Here is a 22122-nt window from a genome sequence, read left to right on the forward strand (position 1 = left end):
TAACACATCCACTGCTTTCCCCTCATCCACAGAGCCAGTTATCTCATCATAGAAGGCAATTAGGTTAGTCAGGCACGACTTCCCCTTCGTGAATCCATGCTGACTGTTCCTGATCACTTTCCTCTCCTCTAAATGTTTCATAATTGATTCCTTGAGGACCTGCTCCATAATTTTTCCAGGGACTGAGGTGAGGCTGACTGGCCTGTAGTTCCCCGGATCCTCCTTCTTCCCTTTTTTAAAGATGGGCACTACATTAGCCTTTTTCCAGTCATCTGGGACCTCCCCCGATCGCCATGAGTTTTCAAAAATAATGGCTAATGGCTCTGCAATCTCACCCGCCAACTCCTTTAGCACCCTCGGATGCAGCGCATCCGGCCCCATGGACTTGTGCACGTCCAGTTTTTCTAAATAGTCCCGAACCACTTCTTTCTCCACAGAGGGCTGGTCACCTTCTCCCCATGCTGTACTGCCCAGTGCAGCAATCTGGGAGCTGACCTTGTGCGTGAAGACAGAGGCAAAAAAATCATTGAGTACATTAGCTTTTTCCACATCGTTGGTCACTAGGTTGCCTCCCTCATTCAGTAAGGGGCCCACACTTTCCTTGATTTTCTTCTTGTTGCTAACATACCTGAAGAAACCTTTCTTGTTACTCTTAACATCTCTTGCTAACTGCAACTCCAAGTGTGATTTGGCCTTCCTGATTTCACTCCTGCACGCCTGAGCAATATTTTTATACTCCTCCCTGGTCATTTGTCCAATCTTCCACTTCTTATAAGCCTCTTTTTTGCATTTAAGATCAGCAAGGATTTCACTGTTTAGCCAAGCTGGTCGCCTGCCATATTTACTATTCTTTCTACACATCGGGATGGTTTGTTCCTGCAACCTCAATAAGGATTCTTTAAAATACAGCCAGCTCTCCTGGACCCCTTTGCCCTTCATGTTATTCTCCCAGGGGATCCTGCCCATCTGTTCCCTGAGGGAGTCAAAGTCTGCTTTTCTGAAGTCCAGGGTCCATATTCTGCTGCTCTCCTTTCTTCCTTGTGTCAGGATCCTGAACTCGACCATCTCATGGTCACTGCCTCCCAGGTTCCCATCCACTTTTGCTTCCCCTACTAGTTCTTCCCTGTTTGTGAGCAGCAGGTCAAGAAAAGCTTTGCCCCTAGTTGGTTCCTCCAGCACTTGCACCAGGAAATTGTCCCCTACGCTTTCCAAAAATTTCCTGGATTGCCTGTGCACCGCTGTATTGCTCTCCTAGCAGATATCAGGGTGATTAAAGTCTCCCATGAGAACCAGGGCCTGTGATCTAGCAACTTCTGCTAGTTGCCAGAAGAAAGCCTCGTCCACCTCATCCCCCTGGTCTGGTGGTCTATAGCAGACTCCAACCACGACATCACCCTTGTTGCTCACACTTCTCAACTTTATCCAGAGACTCTCAGGTTTTTCTGCAGTATCATACCGGAGCTCTGAGCAGTCATACTCCTCTCTTACATACAACGCAACTCCCCCACCTTTTCTGCCCTGCCTGTCCTTCCTGAACAGTTTATATCCATCCATGACAGTACTCCAGTCATGTGAGTTATCCCACCAAGTTTCTGTTATTCCAATCACATCATAGTTCCCTGACTGTGCCAGGACTTCCAGTTCTCCCTGCTTGTTTCCCAGGCTTCTTGCATTTGTGTATAGGCACTTAAGATAACTCAATGATCGTCCCTCTTTCTCAGCATGAGACAGGAGTCCTCCCCTCTTGCGCTCTCCTGCTTGTGCTTCCTCCCAGGATCCCATTCCCCACTTACCTCAGGGCTTTGGTCTCCTTCCCCCGGTGAACCTAGTTTAAAGCCCTCCTCACTAGGTTAGCCAGCCTGCTGGCGAAGATGCTCTTCCCTCTCTTCGTTAGGTGGAGCCCGTCTCTGCCTAGCACTCCTTCTTCTTGGAACACCATCCCATGGTCGAAGAATCCAAAGCCTTCTCTCCGACACATACAATAGACTCATACAAATCAATCTATCATTATCAGGCATGTTTTCCAAACCTTCAATCATTCTCGTGGCACTTCTCTGAACCCCCTCCAATTTTCTAGCATAATGGTTCCTTCTGGCCCTAAAATCTCTGAAGCTATTAAAAATCATTAAATAAAAAAGGTTTTTTTCTTATTTTCCTTTTAGTTTTTGAGCCTTCATTTTGAAAATAAAATTAGAAATAAGTCATAAATATTTAATAGTGAGGGCAACTAACCATTGAAACACTTTCACGAAGTTTGTGGTGGATTCTCCCTCACTGAGCATTTTTGTTCTTTTTCTTTCTGATGCTCTTGCCTTTAGGGAAAGAAAGAGAGAATACTGGTGTGGAAAGAGAGAGAGATTCGGAGATGGATTAAAACAAACAGGGATTGTTAGATAGACATTTCTTTAAGGGAAGTAATTCTGTGGCCAAGACTTTCAATTATGGGAGTCTAAATAGGTTTGTAAACTGGGACTTTAAAAGGGGCCTAAAGGAGGACTAAATAAGAAAAATAAATGAAAAGGGATGGACAAAAATGAGGAAGTCAACAAAAAGCTGGCTATCTTCCTTAAAGTGCTTTGGTGATTATATTTGTCTGCCATTGACTATCAAGGCAACTATGGAGCATTCTCACAGTCCTTTCACCAAAAATCCTGAAAACATAAGAGCCTTGACAGTCTAGAAAATGTTTAAGTTTTGTCTTTTTCTTGAAACAGTCTGTGCTCCTATCAACACAGGCTGGGATTTTCAGAGAGGCCTGTGGGCGTTAGGTGTCTGAGGGGAGGTCTACACATAAAATGCTGCACCGATTCAGCTGCGCCACTGTAGCGCTTAAGTGAAGATGCTCCTACGTTGACGGGAGAGAACTCTCCCGTCAGCGTAGTTAATCAACCTCCCCAAGAGGCCATAGCTATATCGACGGGAGAAGCTCTCCTGACAACCTAGCGCTGTCTACACGGGGGGTTAGGTTGGTACAACTACGTCCCTCAGGCGTGTGGATTTTTCATACCCCGGAGCGATGTAGTTATAGGTCTGTAGTGTAGACAAGACCTGACTGTCACTAAAATGCAGTAGGACTTGGGTGCCTAATACTCTTAGGCTGAACTGCAAATCCCAGCCTAGATCTCAAATTGTTGAGTGAGTCCACTAAGCTAGTTCAGCCTGAAGATGTGGTCTTGATGCAATAATCACTGCATGCACTTCTCAGTAGTGTTATAATGTTTTTTTCTTTAGCCTTGTTAAGTGCTCTGTTTGGAAATGCAAAATATAAACAATTCCTCCATCACATTACTTTCATCAAAAGCAGTCTCCAGGGTCATTCGTCTGTCAGCAACACGCAGGAGAGGCCGCTTTCTTCTATAAAGCCCACAATAACCAGAGAAAGGGTAAGGAAGGTTTTGCATAAGCAGGGTCACAAGACCAATCAAGAAAATGGACAGGTCTTTACAGAGAGAGTGAAAATGCCTAAAGAAAATGAAGACAGGAGAGTGATTGAGGGTGGAAACTGCATCATGATTCCCCAAACCAGCCTCCATTGGTACAGTGGTCACTCCTTGCACACCAGTACATTGATCACTCCTTCATACTCACAACTAAAGGTAAATGTTAGGGCTGGGTGGAAATTTTCCACCAGAACTTTTTTTTTTCATTTAGTTCTTCATGGAAAGTGTCTGTTTTCCTCCATTTTTAAAAAAAGTGTTCTTCAGAAAACCCTAACATATTTTGCTTTCTGATGGAATTCTTCTGGTTTTCAGCAACTTTCAGCACAATTTTTTCAGTTTTCAGGTTTCTGATGAAAAGTTGACAATTCGCATGAAGGGGACGGGGGACTTCCAACCAGATCTAGTAAATGTAATCATTATTGGGGAAAATCCTGGGGGGTCTTTATTCACTTCTTGCTCAGTCATTAACCAACACACTTCCATTGTTCTTGGTATATGGGAATTTTCACTGCGTGAAGGCTGGTTAAGGACTGTAGACCATGCAGAGTACTACTAGGAAAACAATGGAAATACAAAGGAAATACAATATCAGTTGGTCTGTCTGTCTCTCTCTCTTGGTTTCTGAGCATTTCCCATTCTATTCTGTCCCAGACAGGGTGTTTCAGTGTTTCTTTGATTGCCTGCATTTGATTCCTCTCTATGAAATTTTGCCCTTGCTTTTCAGCCCACTGTTGTTCTTCAAGCTGCTTTTTATGCTGATGATGAGATATAGTGACTGGGTGAGAATTGTTTCCCGTGTAACAAGCAAAATCAGCTGCTCTGTACTTCCATAAGGAAAACAAATCCTTTTGCTCAGGTGGCTCATGGCCAGGCTGTGGCTTGATGCACCTTCTCTACGTTAACTGATCACTCGGACACATTTCAGCTGACTTGGTGTTTCAGTGATCGTTTGAGTGAAATTGGTCACAGTGATACATTACTGATCTAGTGTATTGCTAATTTGTCTCTTTATTTCTCTAACACTGGAATTCAGAGGTTTTTTTATATTGCCTTTTTGGATGTGTTACATTTCTTTTGATAAATAGAGCTTGTGGGAAATTTTCTTGTCAAAACCGTTTTTTTGTTTTGTTTTGTATGGAAAATTGGGTTTTCAAATTAAATGAAAATTTTTCATGAAAAGTGTCTGCTTTCCCTGGAAAATGGCATGTTTTCATTAAAAAAACACTTTTTGGACAAAACCCAAAAACTTTTCAGCCAAAAACTGAAAAATATTGGGTCAAAAATCAAAACCTTTCAGCTTCTGGTAGAAAACATTCAGTTTTCAGCCACAAAGTTTTGATTTTCAATTTTTTTCACAAAAAGTCAAAAATTTCTGTGAAGAAAAAAAATTCCAGTCAGCTCTAATGTTAAATAGAGCTGTTCCACACATCTCCCTCTATCTGTCTGATGTCTCTCTGTCTGTCTGCATATGTCTCTCTGTGCCTGTCTGTCTGTTTCTCTGTTTGCCTGTATCTTTCCCTCTCTTTCTAAGGCATCTGTGGTATATTGAAAACTATTAAAAATATACGCTATCACTTTAAATTCTTAAGGGTTCTCCTGATCCTGCTTGCAGACCAGGGGGCTCTGTTGGGAAGCTTGAGATCAGTGTCTTTCAGCAATGTGGGATGAGATTGGTGTCTCTTCCTTAGGGAGCAGCCTGCTTTTCTCTCTCTGGTTTTGGGTTATGTGCATTAGGGTTTGGGATTTTATGCAATAAAGTCATGTTACATTGAAACCTTCCAGCGAGAGTATTTGATATTTTAATCTAACTTCCCTGTTTGTATCCTGTGAGCATAACAGTACCCAGAGTGATTCCCATAGCCTTTATCTCCCATCCCGCAGCCCTTTAGACAGGGCTTGCATGCCTTTCTATCTCCCTGACAACTCACCTCTTTCACATGGATTCTCACTCCTTTCCTCAGTTGTTTCTAAAATGTCCTTATTGATTTTCCCCTAAAGTGGAAGTTCTGTGCATGTTCCTGACCCAGTAGCTGCTGGTTGTCTCCAGCAGAGCCTTTCTTCCACTGACCAGAGTGTTATCTGAGAGCTCTCAGCATCTGTCAGGAGGTATTGAGGACTGCATGATCTCTTTGCAATCTCTTTTGAGATTACAGGGTAGATCAACCACACCTACTCCTCTATCTATCCCACTTATGAATGTAGACCCCCAATTCCCATTAAAATAAAATAAAATAATATATATATTCAGTGTAGCAAGTCAGTTATTTAAAAATAAAATATATAGCATATAGGATATACATGTACTAAGAATTTACAGCTCCTGGTTCTGATCTCCGGCAGAAGTTAATATTGCAAAAAACAGTTTGTGAGATCAGAATTAGACCTTGTGGATGTATTCATGTGAGGAAAGGCTGTGAGATCATTATTTTTAAAGTCATTCCTTTACTCTTTCTTAGCTTGGCTAACCATTTTTAGTGTGGGATAAAACTTCCCAGTGGCTAGCATCCTTTGAGGAACAGCAGATCCTTTGTGGCTCTGCATAGCTTGAATTAAGGTCCTGATTCAGCAAAGCCCTCAGGCCGAGATGTTTAAAGCTATTTAGGGGTTGCTGAGCTCTGTGTTGCAACAATGCCTAACTGATTGAGGAGCCTAAATTCCATTTTCAAAAGGGATTTAGGCATGGAGGAGTCTAAATCCCATTGGCCGTCAATAGAATGTTGACTCCTCAGTGCCTAAATCTGGGAAAATGCGATTTGGGCTTGGGCATTGTGATGCTGTGTGCTGCATAACCTAAATAGCTTTAAAAATCTGACCTTAAGCCACCTAGGTTGCCTAAGTACTTTTGAAAATCCCACTCGGCGCCTATCTGCAACTTTGGGTGCCTAAATGCCTCTGGATATCTGTTCTTCTGCATTTGCTTAAGTTGATGGGATGTTTGTCCTTTTGAAAGTCCCACCTCTGAGTTTTAGTATTTTTATTTGTACCTAGATGCACCTCATAGAGAAAGCAGAAGAGGACAATCAAACGGTCATCACAGAATTTATCCTCCTGGGATTCGGGAATCTCCCTGAACTGCAGATCCTTCTTTTCCTGGTTTTCCTAGTGATCTACATTGTGACCATGTCTGGGAACATCCTCATCATTGTGCTAGTTGTGACTGATCAGCACCTTCACACCCCCATGTACTTCTTCCTTGGGAACTTGTCCTGCTTGGAGACCTGCTACACCTCCACCATCCTGCCTAGGATGCTGGCCAGTCTCTTGACTGGGGACAGAACCATTTCTGTGGGGGGCTGCATGATACAGTTTTCTTTCTTTGGTTATTTGGCAACTACAGAATGCTATCTCCTAGCAGCAATGTCTTATGATCGGTATTTAGCGATATGCAAACCCCTGCGTTATGCAGCCCTGATGAACGGCAGGTTGTGCCTCCAGCTAATAGTGGGGTCTTGGATGAGCGGATTTCTAAGTTGTGTAATATTGATGTGTTTTATGTCACAATTAACATTCTGTGGCCCCAATGAAATTGACCATTTCTTTTGTGATTTTTCTCCAATGCTAAAACTCTCCTGCAGTGACAGCAGCATGATCACACTGTTTAGTTTCATACTCGTCTCCCTAGATTCGCCTTGCCCATTTCTATTAACTGTGACATCCTATGTTTGTATCATTGCTACTATCCTGAGAATCCCTTCCACCACCGGGAGACAAAAGGCCTTTTCCACCTGCTCCTCTCACCTCATTGTGGTTACAGTCTTCTATGGGACCATAATGACTGTGTATCTGCTACCAAATACCAATACTCTGAAAGCCCTGAACAAAGTGTTCTCTGTCTTCTACACAGTCCTGACGCCCATGCTCAACCCCCTCATCTACAGCCTGCGAAATAAAGAGGTGAAGGAGGCCCTGAGAAAAATCATCAGTTAATATATGGTTTCAGAGTAGCAGCCGTGTTAGTCTGTATCCGCAAAAAGAACAGGAGTACCTGTGGCACCTTAGAGGCTAACAAATTTATTTGAGCATAAGCTTTCGTGGGCTACAGCCCACTTCTTCAGATGCATAGAATGGAATATATATTGATGAGATATATATACACATACAGAGAGTATGAATAGGTGGGAGTTGTCTTACCAACTCTGATAGGTCAATAAAGTAAGAGAAATAAAAATAGAGACTGGGAATGTACTCATGTTCTTTTTGCAGTTAATATATGTTGCTCAAATGAATTCAGATGGAGTCACTGATCTGTGAAGGAATGTATCTGGCTTAATGAGCAAGAAAGTTTACATCTAGTAGGGCCCTAGCTCACACTAATGGGAACTGCTTCGGGGAATGTGAGGACATATTACGTTTTGGAATGATGACATTCCCATTGATGGCTAAAGCTGATACTTGCTACTGCCTTAATTGTAAACCTGATTGCCTTGCGCTCTACACTCCAAATGGTGACATCTAAAATTTCAGATACATGTTTCATCTATTTTTCTGCTCTCTCTGAGTTGGAAAATGCCACATTTTACTTGGCACTGGCCTCAGATCCCTGTGGGTGGAATTAGCTGATTCAAATATTTTCTCTCTCCTTGACATCCTGGATTCCCAAAAGCTCCATAACTTTATATCTGGGAAGATTGTACTGGTCTTCCCATTTGTTGTACTACGTGTCATCTTGCAATGGGTAGAAGGGTGTACCTATACTGCAATGTAAGCCTAGGGTCTGTGGGACTTGAACCCGTAGGCTCAGTGAGTGTAAACCTAGGCTCAAGCGTCCCCCGGGCTTCACACCAGTGCTCAGGCATCTACACTGCACTATGCAGACCTAAGCCAAACCAGCCTGTGCCAGGTTTCCTAGCACCCTCCCCAGCGGGTAGCTGTTCTAGCTCTTTGTTTATGGTGCCCTGTAGGAAAACGTGACTGTCCATCCCGCGGCACTTCATCAGAAGCTATCGCAGCCTGCCAAGGCATTGGGCCAAGTTGTCTTTTGAGTCTACACACGCCCGGCAGCCGGAACCAGCAACAGGGAGGAGTCAGCATTTGAAGCACTTGTCTTGCTTGTGCTTTCCCTCCTGTTTCAGGCAATGGGCAGAGCTTCCATGAGGTGCTGTTGGACGTTTTGGGGGCATTTTCTGACCTCCAGAAGAAGGCATCTGTTGGAGGGGGATGAGAGTGATACAGACCTGACAGACTCAAACTGGCTGATGCTCCTCACGGCTCTCAGGAGAGCCACTGATGCCCCCTGTGTACAATGGCACTTCTGGAGCAGGGCCACAAGCACAGACTGGTGGGACCCCATCATCATGCAGACCTGGGATGATCAGAACTTCCTCATGAAGAAAGCTACATTTCTGGATCCTTGTTAGCAGCTTGTCCAGACCCTTCAGCACCACGACACATAAGTGAGGGAAGCCATTCCTGTTCAAAAGTAGATTACTAACCAGTTTGGGTTTGGAAATTCGACCGGAAAATAAAGTGGTGGCCGAGGTTTCTGAGGCAGTCAGGTGTGTGGTTTATCCAAAGGTGGGGGCATAAACAATATCCCTAAAGTAACTGCTGGCTTGGAGAGAATGGGGTTTCCCCACTGCACTGGGGTCATTATTGTATGTACTCAAAGAGCCGGAGTACATACGCTGCAAAATGTACTACTCCATGGGTATGCAGGCCCTTGGGGACCTCAGAGGCCAATTTATGGACGCCAACGTGGGCTGCACTGGAAAAGTTCATGATGCTAGGGTTTTCCGTCAGTCAGGCATCTACTTTCATGGACAGGCCGGAACACTATTCCAAATGACAATGTCATAAATGGAATTACTGTTCCCATGGTTATTCTAGGGGATCCAATGTACCCCTTTTGCCTGGGCTTATAAAACAGTATCCTGATCACATGAGGCCATGGCAAAAGAAGGTTTAATTATATTCTCCAGCAGGTATAGAATGGTGGTTGAATGTGCGTTTGTCAGATTGAAATCCTCAAGCCTGAGTCTGAGTTTAGGCTTACATTGCAGTGTACACATTCCCTAAGACCCAGTGCGTCAGACCCAAAACAGATTAATGGCTATCAAAATAAAATAAACAATGTGAATGATTTCTGTTGACGCAACCTCTTTGCTGTAGCAATAACAACAACAAAATCAATGTCAAGTAAAAAAACAGCAGGTAGGCATGGAGGAAATGCTACGCATGACATATATGAAAAGTGTCAGCATCTTTCATCCTGAAGCACATTGGTAAAGTTTCCAAAAGTGTCTAGCTGACTTAAAAGCATAAATCTCATTGACTTTCAGTGAGACACAGATACCCCCGGCCTTAGGTCCTTCTGAAAGGGGAACGCAGACTCTGAAGTCACTTTGGCACTTATGAAAATTCTACCCATTGAATAGTACTTTAATCCTTACGCCTCTGATACAAATTAATACACAGGAAGTAATTGAAGGCATGACAGTAGTTGAGCCACTGAGGGTACGTCTACACGGCAACTGAAGGTGAGCCTCCCAGCCTGGGTAGGCAGACTCATGCTAGCAGGGCTTGTGCTAGCATGCTAAAAATAGCTGTGTGGACATTATAGGGTGGGGCCAAGCCTTGGTGACTAGACTGAGCCTCCACTGAGGTGAGGCATGTCGTTATGAGCTGGATGAAAACTTGTTATGGTTGAGTTAAAATACTCATTCTAACTGATATATGAACACCCCTTCTATTCACATAACTGTCAGGATGAATTAATCAGAAGCCCCCTCCCCCGCCTAAGACAAAGAGGTGTGTGAACCTGCCCAGGAATTTGGACTGAGTGGGCAGAAGGGTTTTGCTGAGCATGGGTGTGTGTGTGTTAGAAGAGAGAGAAGAGAGAACACACAGAACAGAGAGAGAGAGCCTGAGGGGAAAAAGCAAGGAAGCCAAGCAGTAGCCCAGTGCAAACCTAGAAAAAGTGAGCATTTGGGTCAAATGAGGTGGCTAACGAGACTTGGGGCGGTAAGGAAAGAAGCTGCTCCTTATGTTCTTGGTTCCTCATGCATTCAGAGAAGTCGGACTTTGTACATTCCTTGTCAATTAACGAGATTGGATCAAAGAAAATACCAGACTCCATCAATTTCTACTTCCAACTGGGACATCCCCACGGCTCCAAACTTGGACTAACCACTTGGGTCAAAAAGGGGTAACAATACACAGTCTCTACTCGGCATGGGGATACACATTTTCTTTGGGGAGGTTTGAACCTTAATGCCCTCAGCATCTATTCAGGGTTGTCTTGTTTTTGCAGCAAAATAGCTGAGAGTGCTGAGTGTTTGTGTCTCTGTCTGGTCCCTAGAGCAAAAACAACCTGCTGCTTAGAGTAATAGGGATTATCATAATTACCTATGATAACTCTGGTTATTCTTGTTAGCCATACAAATGTCCAGTCCCGCTTTGATGACTACAGTCTAATTACAAGTTTCAGAGTAACAGCCGTGTTAGTCTGTACTCGGCTAGCTTGATTATCACTTCAAAAGTTTTTTTTTTCTCTTAATTAATTGGCCTCTCAGAGTTGGTAAGACAACTCCCACCTGTTTATGCTCTCTGTATGTGTGTATATATATCTCCTCATTATATGTTCCATTCTATATGCATCCGAAGAAGTGGGCTATAGTCCACGAAAGCTTATGCTCTAATAAATTTGTTAGTCTCTAAGGTGCCACAAGTACTCCTGTTCTTCTTTTAGTCTAATTACACATCTTGGAAAAAGGTATTTATTGGTTCAGAATTTGCCATCTTTTAATTTTATTGTATGTCCCTGTGATGTTTCTCGTGGTGCCCAGGATTGTGCAACGCCTACTGCCACCTTCCCTTAGCGTGGGGAAGCCAAGTCTGTGCTTGCTGGGGGTCAGCTCCCCAAATCCACTGGCCATGGGCGAGACAAGCACGCCCTTCTAGGCCTACAGAGGCCCCACTGTTACTGTACAGGTTAGCGACAGGCTCACTCCAACATCCGAGCCAGGTACACCTCAGATCACGGCTCTGCTTGACACACAGCACTAAGATATGTTTACAGTCAACAGGGCCGGCTCCAGGCACCAGGCAACCAAGCACATGCTTGGGGCAGCACCTGGTAAGGGGCAGCCAATCTTGGGGTGGCGGGGGGCAGCGCGGCGTGGCATTCCGTGGGGGGGGCACTCCGGCGGCACGGCTCGGGGCGCGGCGGGGGGGGGCTCCGGCGGCGCGGCGCTCGGGGTGGGTTCTGGCGGCGCGGCGCTCGGCGGGGGGAGGGCTCGGGGGCGGCGCTTTTTTTTTGTTGCTTGGGGCAGCAAAAAAGTTAGAGCCGGCCCTGACAGTCAAACAAGTGTAAGTTTATTTACCGAACCACAGAGAGTCAAGTATCAGCAAGTAGAAGTATCGGGAACAAATGGTTACATATAAAACAAAATCATACCCTGTGTTCTAGAGCCCAGATTTGATTAACAGGAGACTCTCACATCTAGCAGAATATTGCTCACCCCAAAATGCTTGCAGAGCACTACAACTAGACTTGGCTGTGACCCTCCTTTCCTGAAGCAAATACTCTGTCAGTTGCCTCCCAAGTGAAGGATTTAGTGTTTTTCTATGCCCAGTATAGATACATAACTCCTTAAATATTATCCGTTCATACATTTTGCAGTGATTATGATGACCAGTGGGCAGCTGGCTCTTGGTAATCTCACATGTCACCCTTTGGTATTATGCAGATATCCAACCCAATGGATCCCCCACCCGTTTTTTCTCTGCCACTTGGCACCAAGGGGCTTCCTGGGTCACAGTCCCCTTGTTCTCGTGTTATGAGACAGGGAGAACAGAAGAGCCTAATCTACCACCTCTAGACCATTAATTATTTTATACACTTAAGTCTCCTCTGATCCATTGTTCCTCTGACCCAGATGTTAGTGGTTTGAGATTCACCACTTCTTGTGAGACATCCCCCCTCTTCTGAAGCTGGCCTGCGCCGACATCTACCTGAACAAGGTGGAAATATTTGTGGTGGTTGTGTTGGTAGTCATGGCCCCCGGCCTGCTGATCCTCGTGTCTTATGCCTATATCATCCTCAGGATGTCTTCTGCTGAGGGCAGGCGCAAAGCCTTCTCCACCTGCTCCTCACACCTCGTGGTGATGACTGTATTCTATGGATCCGCAAGTGTTATCAATTTCCGACCCAAGTCGAGTTACGGAGCGGGCAGCGACAGACTATTTGGCCTGTTGTACATTGTCCTCACACTCATGCTGAACCCCGTTATCTACAGCCTGAGGAACAAGGAGGTGCAGGCGGCCTTGAGGAGAATGTTGGGGAGAAAAAAATGGGCTACCGTCCAGTATCATTGCTGATGCCACCTTGCACTGTAGAGCGCTGAGATCTTTTCACAACTCCCACAGAGTCGGCGTGTGAATTTGGGCAAGTCATTTTGGGTGGGATATGCCAAAGGGTGTTAGGCACCCAAATCCCATTCAATGGGAATGAGGTTCCCCTAACCAAATGGAGTTATGATTCCAAATCCTATTCGACCTTATTCCCTTAGGCTTCTTTGCAAATCCCAGGTCTGAGTCATGTTTCTGACTATTTTGCTCCCTCTGTTTAACTAATAAAGGCTGCTGGTGTTTATGGATGGAAATGGAAATAAAAACACCTAAAATCTTTCCACAAATAAATTCTAAGCACCAGTGAATCTAATTAATTCTTCCCCATTTTCTGTGGTGACACAGGCTCAGGGGCATCTAATGGAGCTGCTCCTTTGTTTCTTATTACTTTTATTACAGTAGGACCTAGAAACTCTATTCATGGACCAGGAGCCCATTGTGCTAGGTGATGGACAGGCCAGAGAATTCTCCCTGCCCTAAAATGTAACAGTGCGGGGATATGGTGCTACACATCCCAAGTGCAATCCGTGCTAGGCAACCTTTTATTTTAAGGGGTAGGAGAGGGGGAATAGCAAACCAAGAAAGAACAAAAGTAAAGTCTTTAAGAATGTGTTTGTGTTTGCTCTGTAACATTCTACATCTCCTGCCATAGAATGGTAGCATGACTCTGCAGCGAATCTAATTCATTCTTTTCACCTTTTCTGTGGTAACCCAGGCTCAATTATTGGGCAGATAGTGGGGGTTGCTTCATTCGACTTCTTCTTCATAGAGTTATCATAGCACCTGGGAGCCCAGTCATGGACCAGGACCTGTTGTGCTAGGTGCTGTACAAACACACCACCTGAAGACTGTCCATGACCCAGAGTGTTAAAATGCTGTGCTGTGGTATTGAATAGCCTAGGTTTAATTCCTGCGGAGCCACCTTTCATTGGCAAAGCAGGGCCCTGTGCTTATTTTGGTGTGATTTCTCTATCTGTATCTTTTCAAAATCATCTCTGATCAATTACAAAATTTCAGGGAATGTTTGAGATCTTGATAGGCAGAACCCTATTGATTTTTGAGAAAATCTTTTTATTTATTTATTTTTTTAAGTGTCTGCTTTTCATGGAAATTTCATTTTTTTGTTGAAAAACCAAATACCCCAACATTTAAATAATTTGGTTCAGAGAGCCTTCTGCGGTGCCCCATAGCAGCTGTATTTCAGTTCCTCATGTCTCCATTCTTCACTATGGCCTGGGGTCCCCTGCTCGACTACATCTCCCATGATGCAACCACCTCCTCTCACTCTGAGGGGAGAGAGTGGTTTCCAGCCCATACAGGAGAATGTGGGCTTGAAGCACAAAAACTACAACACCCATAAAGCACCAGGCAGCATTTCAGAATCAAAATATTTCAATTTGTTGGACAAAATGTTTGCTTTTGATTTATTTTATTTTATGCCAAAGGATTGAAATTTTCAATGGGAAAAAATGATGAAAATGCTTTTATTTGTTTTGTTTGTGTCAAAAATTTCCATGGGAAAAAAGCCCATTTTCCATCATGAGGCATTTTGCAGGCATCACAGCAAAGAGAATTTTAAGGAGGACAATAAAGTGGCTTTGCAGAGAGCTCTTCTCACGTAGAGGAATCATAGGCGAAAGCACAGAGGTGCCTGTTCAAAAATTTAAGACATATGCAAAGGACATTAGCATCACTGACTGATCTGTGTGAGAGACTGCTATCTCAGTAGTGCTGGGGAGATGGGAGGTAGGACAGGGATAGACCGTGAAGCCCTTAGAGGCATTTATGTCACAACACTATCCCTTAAAATGCTGCTATGCAACCAAGCTCTCTCTTGTGTGTTCCTTTCGGTCCCCGATTTCTCTGAAAGCTCAGCATGTCCCATAGATACAAGAGGCTTCAGAGATTGTTCTGTCATGTACAGTCCTGGAGCCTTAAAATCCCACCTATTCTTCACAAAGGATATGTCTGTTTTACAGTAGGCCCATGTCATAACTATAAAGGGAAGGGTAACAGCTCTCCTGTGTACAGTACGATAAAATCCCTCCTGGCCAGAGACCCCAAAATCCTTTTACCTGTAAAGGGTTAAGAAGCTCGGGTAACCTGGCTGACACCTGACCCAAAGGACCAATAAGGGGACAAGATACTTTCAAATCTTGGTGGGGGGGGGGGAAGGCTTTTGTTTGTGCTCTTTGTTTTAAGGGGTTGTTCGCTCTTGGGACTGAGAGGGGCCGGACATCAATCCAGGTTCTCCCCATCTTTCTAAACAAGTCTCTCCAATTTCAAACTTGTAAGTAAAAAGCCAGGCAAGGCATCTTAGTTTTACTTTGTTTTCTCAACTTGTAAATGTACCTTTTACTAGAGTGTTTATCTTTGTTTGCTGTACTTCGAACCTGAGGCTAGAGGGAGGTCCTCTGAGCTCTTTAAGTTTGATTACCCTGTAAAGTTATTTTCCATACTGATTTTACAGAGATGATTTTTACCTTTTTCTTTAATTAAAAGCCTTCTTTTTAAGAACCTGATTGATTTTTCCTTGTTTTTAGATCCAAGGGGGTTGGATCTCTATTCACCAGGAGTTGGTGGGGGAAAGGAGGGGGATGGTTAATTTCTCCTGGTTTTAAAATCCAAGGGGTTTGGATCTGTATTCACCAGGGAATTGGTGAAAGGTTTCTCAAGGCTTTCCAGGGAAGGGAATTAGCTTTGGGAATGGTGGCAGCGGACCAGATCTAAGCTGGTAGTTAAGCTTAGAAGTCTTCATGCAGGCCCCTACATTTGTACCCTAAAGTTCAAAGTGGGGAAGCAGCCTTGACAGCCTGTCATTTAATCGCAGATCGTCCAGCAGGACAGGAAGTCTTGTGTAGGCTGGAGATAGGCAAGGGGTGGAGGTGGAATGTTAAGGTTCTCAGACTGTAGCTGCTACCACAATGTTCTGGGGAATTAAGGAGCTGTCCACTAGGACACAGGCTAAGGCTATCAAATTGTGGAACAACTGGTAGGAACTTTCAGCCAGTGTCAATTTCACTGAGATTCACACTGGCATTTGGAGGCGATGGGTGGCTTTATTAAGTGACTTGTGATCACAATTCCCACTCACTTTCATTGTGACTTGTGCCCATAAGCCACTTCAGCAATTTAGAAAATAGCACCCAAAAAGTCCCGTTGACCATTCCCAAAGCCCTGGTCTAGCCGGTTCTTGATAAACAGGACTTCTGGGGTTCAAAGAACTGATGCATAAATGAAACACAATAACTCTCCCCTGCCACATAAGACTTTCTCTCTGCTAATATATCCCTGTGCTGGTAGATTCTTTAAAATTATGTAGTGGCCCATTGGGTATTAATTAACACAAATGTTACATTCTAGATTTACAAGTATGGCTAATAAATTGCAGTGAGATTTTAGGAAAGATTAGTGGGCCAATTTACCCCTGGTGTAACAGTTAAGTGCAGAGACATCAGGGATGGATTTAACCCATGATGCTTATACCCTACAGAGGAGACATATTCTGAAATCAGCTCCCCCTTAAGTCAGTGCTCTGTGGGTGGAAGATTCAGAAACGTAAGGCTGTGTCAATCCAGCACCCCCAGTGCTAAGGGAACTTTCAATGGGACTTGTGCTCCTAACTCCCTTAGGAGATTTTGAAAATCTTACTCCAAACTCCCATTGGAAATTTGGAGAATGCAGATGAGAAATGTTGTTAGCTGTTTGTCTGACAGCCCACAGGGACAAGCCATTTGGTCTTTATGGGTCATCAGCTCTCCTGAGGTTCTAGAGAAGATTTCAAAACTCTTCTTTACACTGTAAAAAAAAAATGGAGATATCCTATCTCCTAGAACTTGAAGGGACCTTGAAAGGTCATCAAGTCCAGCCCCCTCCCTTCACTAGCAGAACCAAGTACTGATTTTGCCCCAGATCCCTAAGTGGCTTCTGCAAGGATTGAACTCACAACCCTGGGTTTAGCAGGCCACTGGTCAAACCACTGAGCTATCCCTCCCCCCCGTACAAGGACTTGAAGTCATGATTGCCAGCAAAGGCTGGAGAGAGAGTTTTCCTTCTAGCGGTAGGACATAAACAATCTTCTGCTCTCCTGTGCAAACTCTTTAAGAGCTTAATGCCATAGTGCAAAGGGAAACTGATTGTTTCTGGAGAATCTGTGAAGAATTTGTCTGCAGTGATTAGATGGAGGGTAACATTTTCAAAAGCGCCTAGTGTCTTAGGAGAGTAAGGTCATATTTACAAAGGTATTTAGGTGCCTAAAGATGCAGATAGTCATCTAGGGGGATTTTAAAGACCACCTACCTTGCTCAGGGCTATGAAAAATTTCATACCCTGTGTGACATAGTTAGGTTGATTTAGCCCCTGCTATAGACACAGCTAGGTCAATGGAAGAATTGTTCTGTTGACCAATTGCTGCCTCTCAGAGAGGTAGATTTACTACAGTGATGGAAACCCCCTTCTATTGCTGTTGTAAATGTCTCCATTACAGTGCTCAAAGCGTAGACAGACCCTAAATGATCTTAATAGTACCTTTTGGATTGAAATTCTGTGGGTGAAATATTGTTTCAATTTTCATGCGAGTTACATGAGCAATTGTGCTTTCAAGTTTGTTCTTCCAGCAATTCAACAGCTATCTATCTATCTGATTTTAAAAAAGCATTCGAAGACTAGTACATTTAAAAAGGGATGAGCTTTTAGTGTGCTAAATCTTGTGACTTTTTTCAAAAGACAAACGTTTCCACAAACTGATCCCTGTCAGGACCAGGGCCACCCGGGGGGGTGGGGGGGGGACAAGTGGGGCAATTTGCCCCAGGCCCTGGGCCCCACAGGGGCCCCCATGAGAATATTGGAGGCTCCCCCCCCGTCTCCGCCTTCCCCCGGTGCCTCAGCGCACCGTGTCCAGGAGCGGCCCTGGACAGCGCTAAAGCGGCATGGCTCAGGCGGGGCTTGAGCTCCTCCCGCCTAGAGCCACGTGGTAAGGGGGCGGTGCTGCGAGCTGCGTCTGAGCGGCGGGAGCTCAGGTCCCGCTGGAGCCACACCGCTGCAGCGCTGTCCAGGGCCGCTCCTGGACGCAGCGTGCTGAGGCTCCGGGAGGTGGGGGTAAGCGGCATGGTAAGGGGCCTGGGCCGGGGGGTTGGATAAGCGGTGGGGAGTCCCAGGGACAGTCAGCAGACAGGGAGGGGGCAGAGGTTCTTGGGGGGCGGTCAGGGGATGGGGAATGGGGGGTTGGATCGTGGGCGTTCCGGTGGTCAGTCAGGACTCGGTGGGGGGGGTGGATAGGGGTCGGGGCAGTCAGGGGACAGGGAGCAGGGGAGGCTTCGTGGGTGGTGGTTGGGGCGGATCTCGGGGGGGAGGTCAGGGGACAAGGAGCGGGATGGGTCGGGGATTCTGAGGGGGACAGTCGGGGGGCAGAAAGTGAGTGGGGGTCAGATGGGGGCAGGGCCAGGCTGTTTGGGGAGGCACAGCCTTCCCTACCCTTAAACTCATTCAGCAGTTTGAGGCTTGCAGACAGCTATTTAACGCAAAGAGCCAAGCTGTTATCTTTTCCCTTAGGGCTACCATCCCTTTCACTTCTCAAATGCCAAATTATAGTCTACATTTAATTTCAGTGCCATAGGTAGTTTCATATCAGGGGAGGGTCTGCCCAAGAGAGAGGTGACAGCTGAGAGCCGGGATCCTAAAAGAGTGTGCCTTTGGTGGACTATGGAGGGGAAATACAGGTGCAGCTGCCCTGAACTCTGACAGCAGGATATAATTTCAGCTGAGGTTTGGTTGCTGAAGCAAAGCACTATTTTCACTCATGTCCACCTCTTCCCACAGCTGCCTGACTGCTGGACAGTCCCATAGCATATGCATCAGGGTTCCTTTTTCTGTATTAAAGCGCCAACACACACCAGAGTCAAGGCCCCCATCTGGCACAACCTCTGTGGCGTCCGACAGATTTTGAATAGAATGTTTTGCTGTTTCAGGCATAGCCGGAGATCCACAGGATAATTTTTAACACTCCATAACATGCTCCGCCATTAGGATTCTTCTGAGGACTGTGATAACTCCCCTTCCCCTGCTTTCACAAAGAGCTCCAGACCAATGGAGGTCCTCTTCATTAGTAAGGCACGCATAGTTGACATGGGTCTGGGGAGTATATGAAGTATTTCTGATGATCCCTGTAGCTCTGGGGCCTCTGCAGTCCTAGGGCATCCAGACAAAATTGATACATAACTTACAACTCAAACTCTCCCTACTGTCACTCTGCTCAGGTTGGCAGGTCATATCATTGCTTTAGTGTTAGAAAAAAAGACAAAACCCTCATCCATGACAAACTGGGAAATCCATACGATGCCCATACTCAGCCACTTCTTCCAAATTGTAGTTTTGGTTTTTCCCCTCAATTTTCAAGTCTGGGTTACCCCAGAGAGGTGCTTTTGCATGATGGCGAGGATGAAATTGGTACCTCTTAGCTAGGATAGCCCAGATCCTTCGTGCAGCTACCACTGTAGGCACCTTATTTTTCTCCATAAGACAAAAAGAACAACCGAGCATACCCACAGGGGGAACTGGATGGGGTAATACCTAGTCAGTTTCCACCCATGTGGGTATAAGGATGTTAGTGTGCTGGAACCAGCCTGATGTGTGACAGGAGAAAATAATAATTTTGTAGGTCTCAAATCCCAATCGGAAAGGCTCTAAGCATGTGGGACCTGTACAGGTAGGCCACTTCAAATACAGCAGAGCCTTGGCCACCTCTTCATTTGACTGTGCTAACCCTTCCCCACAGTCTCTGGGAGAGAGGATGCCACCAACTGCTATTGCTAGTTATCTGAGAGAGTGCAGGATCTCAGTTTATCTTCACTAGTTTGTTAATGTTTCTGGGGACTTTTACCCCTGTTGTGCCAGTTTGCCTACGGCAATTCCATTGTGACAAAGCCCCACTCCATGACAGCCAGGAGATTTCCAATGGTTCAGATTTTCCCCAATTCATTTGATAAACAGATTGTGATGCTTCCCGGGGGTCCCAGGGCTGTGAAGCCCCTCGTTCCCACCTGCCCTTTGCATGCAGAGACCTAGACTGTATCTGCCGGGGGTCAATGCCCCATCTCCACTGATCAAAGACAACTCATGCACTCCCCCTAGGCCTATGCAGGCCCTGTTGTCACTCTGCAGGTAGTGATAGACACTCTCCAATCCCCAAGCCCTCCAAGCAACTCCCTGGAGCATCCAGCCCCTGGTCCACTGGACACTCACAGTAGTCACAGATTGGCTGCTCCCAAAGGATCAGTGCAGCCCAGGTTACCAGCTCCACCTCAGAGCACCGCTCCGCTTAACACACAGCACTTAGATACATTTATAGTTTAAACGAGTAGATGTTAATTGAACAAAGCACAGAGATCCAAATAGCAGCAAGTAGAAGTTTTGGAAACAAAGGGTTTTATATATATAACAAAATCATAACACGTATTCTAGAGTCTAGACTTAATTCCCAAGATAAACTTGTGTCTTGTAGAATATTTCTCACCCCCGATCCTTGCAGCACTTTACAGTCAGGCTGGCTGTGATCCTGCTTTCATGAAACAAATGTGTGGTCAGTTTTTCTCCCAGGTGAAGGACTCAGTGAGTTTCTTCTCATTCCCTGACACACCAGACTAATCCTTTGATCCTATTCACAAACAGGACACCCCTCCACTCTTTGTTTCACCCTGCAGATTTCCTTTGTAGATTTTGCAATCCCTCAATTTGCATCTGGCTCAGTATGCAATACACCGAGAGGGTACAATACAAAGTGCACACCGGGCCAGATAGGGAGATAAGGGTCTGTTACTGTGATGCTCTGCTCAGGGAACCCAGAACCCTAAGCCACTCTGTCACCCCTCTGCTTTAGCAAGAGTGAGCTTTGCTGGAGATTAGACTGTGTGTTGCTCCCTCCCACACCCGTCTGCCAGCTTCACAGCAAACTCCTCAAGATTCTGCCAGTCTAAACCTTGCCTTGCAGGTAGCCATCAGCGAACTCCAGTTCCTGAGTTCCCCAAAGACATATCCCTGCAGTGTCCAGTCCCTGTCACTGCACACTCAGAAATTATTGAGTTCACTGATTCCAAAGAGGCAGCGCACACACCAGCCTGTTAGTTTAGCTAAAGACACAAACTTCACTTCAATATCACAGCACTGAATTGGTTCATAGTAAAACTAAGAATAAGTTTATTAACAAAGAACAGAAATGTAAATGATACTAAGCAAGAGAAAAAGATACAGGTCTGGTTACAAACCAAACCAAATCATGCTTTCTAGTGACTAAAACTTAAATCTGAATAAGCAGTTTTCTCACTCACATCAAGTTACCAGCATCTTTAGCCCTCCAGGCCAGGGATCCAACTGTCACAGAATCAGAGGGTGCTGTTACCTTTGTCCCCTAAGTGAGGGAAAACTAGAATGGCTTTTTGCTCCCACTTGTAGTTTCCAAAGTCCATTGTCTATCTCACAAGCTAGAAAGATTTCCTTTCGGTGTAGATTCAGACCCTCAGTGTGCTCACTACATTGTTTCCTCTGTAACTTATTGGCTTGATTGCTTTGCTTACCTTATATGTAAATATCCTTTCATTGTCCTCTCCCTGTAATTAAGCTGATCAGACAGGTAAATCCATATTCCTTTGTCTAGGGCAGACTTGGATTATGCACGGCCTCCAAACCCCATTTTAAGAACATATTTCCTGCACATATACATAACTCGCTATACACAACCCGTACACACACAACACAATGATTTTTGGGATCAGTGTCACCATTTTGCATACGATACCTAATGTGACACCCCTTAGATACACATGATGAGAACAGTGTGTTGGGTGTAGTGAGTGTGTGTCAGGCCTGCTGTCAGTTACAGTCTAGAGGGCCCTTTGCTGACTAAGGGGCTCTTAAGGTCACAGTTACCCCCTGCCTGGAACGAACACTTCCGACCCATGTGATCTACCTTAACGCCAAGACCTTAAGGACATTGTTTTGAGTATGGACACACAACTCCTTTAATATTATCCACACCCACACTTCATACTGATTAGGATGCGTAGTGGGCTGCCGGCTCTTGGTAGAGACCTCACATGCTACTATTCCGTAAAGAGTTATGCAGATATCCAACTGCGGGGCATCCCATAAAACCCTAGGCAACCCCTATGCCCTCTGCTGCTTGGCACCGTGGGATTCCTGGGTCACACCTCCCCCACTCTCACTGAGGCATTAAGGTTAGCCATTGACTAATCCACATGCATTGACTCAGAACCCTCTTGCCTGGACAGTGCTTCTATCACACATTTTCCTTGCCCTTCATGTGTGCAGTTTCCATATCATA

General features: G+C 45.2%; 1 protein-coding gene across 1 annotated transcript; it reads left to right on the forward strand.

Annotated features, from left to right (window-relative positions):
• The first annotated feature begins 6428 nt into the window (after nucleotides 1-6428).
• Nucleotides 6429-7367, forward strand: LOC117887771 (olfactory receptor 11A1-like). The gene has a single exon (XM_034790492.1). The coding sequence runs from the start codon at nucleotides 6429-6431 to the stop codon at nucleotides 7365-7367; it is 939 nt and encodes a 312-aa protein (XP_034646383.1).
• Nucleotides 7368-22122: the final 14755 nt, after the last annotated feature.

The sequence above is a fragment of the Trachemys scripta genome, chromosome 14, assembly GCF_013100865.1.
Source record: "Trachemys scripta elegans isolate TJP31775 chromosome 14, CAS_Tse_1.0, whole genome shotgun sequence".
Classification (NCBI taxonomy): domain Eukaryota; kingdom Metazoa; phylum Chordata; order Testudines; family Emydidae; genus Trachemys; species Trachemys scripta.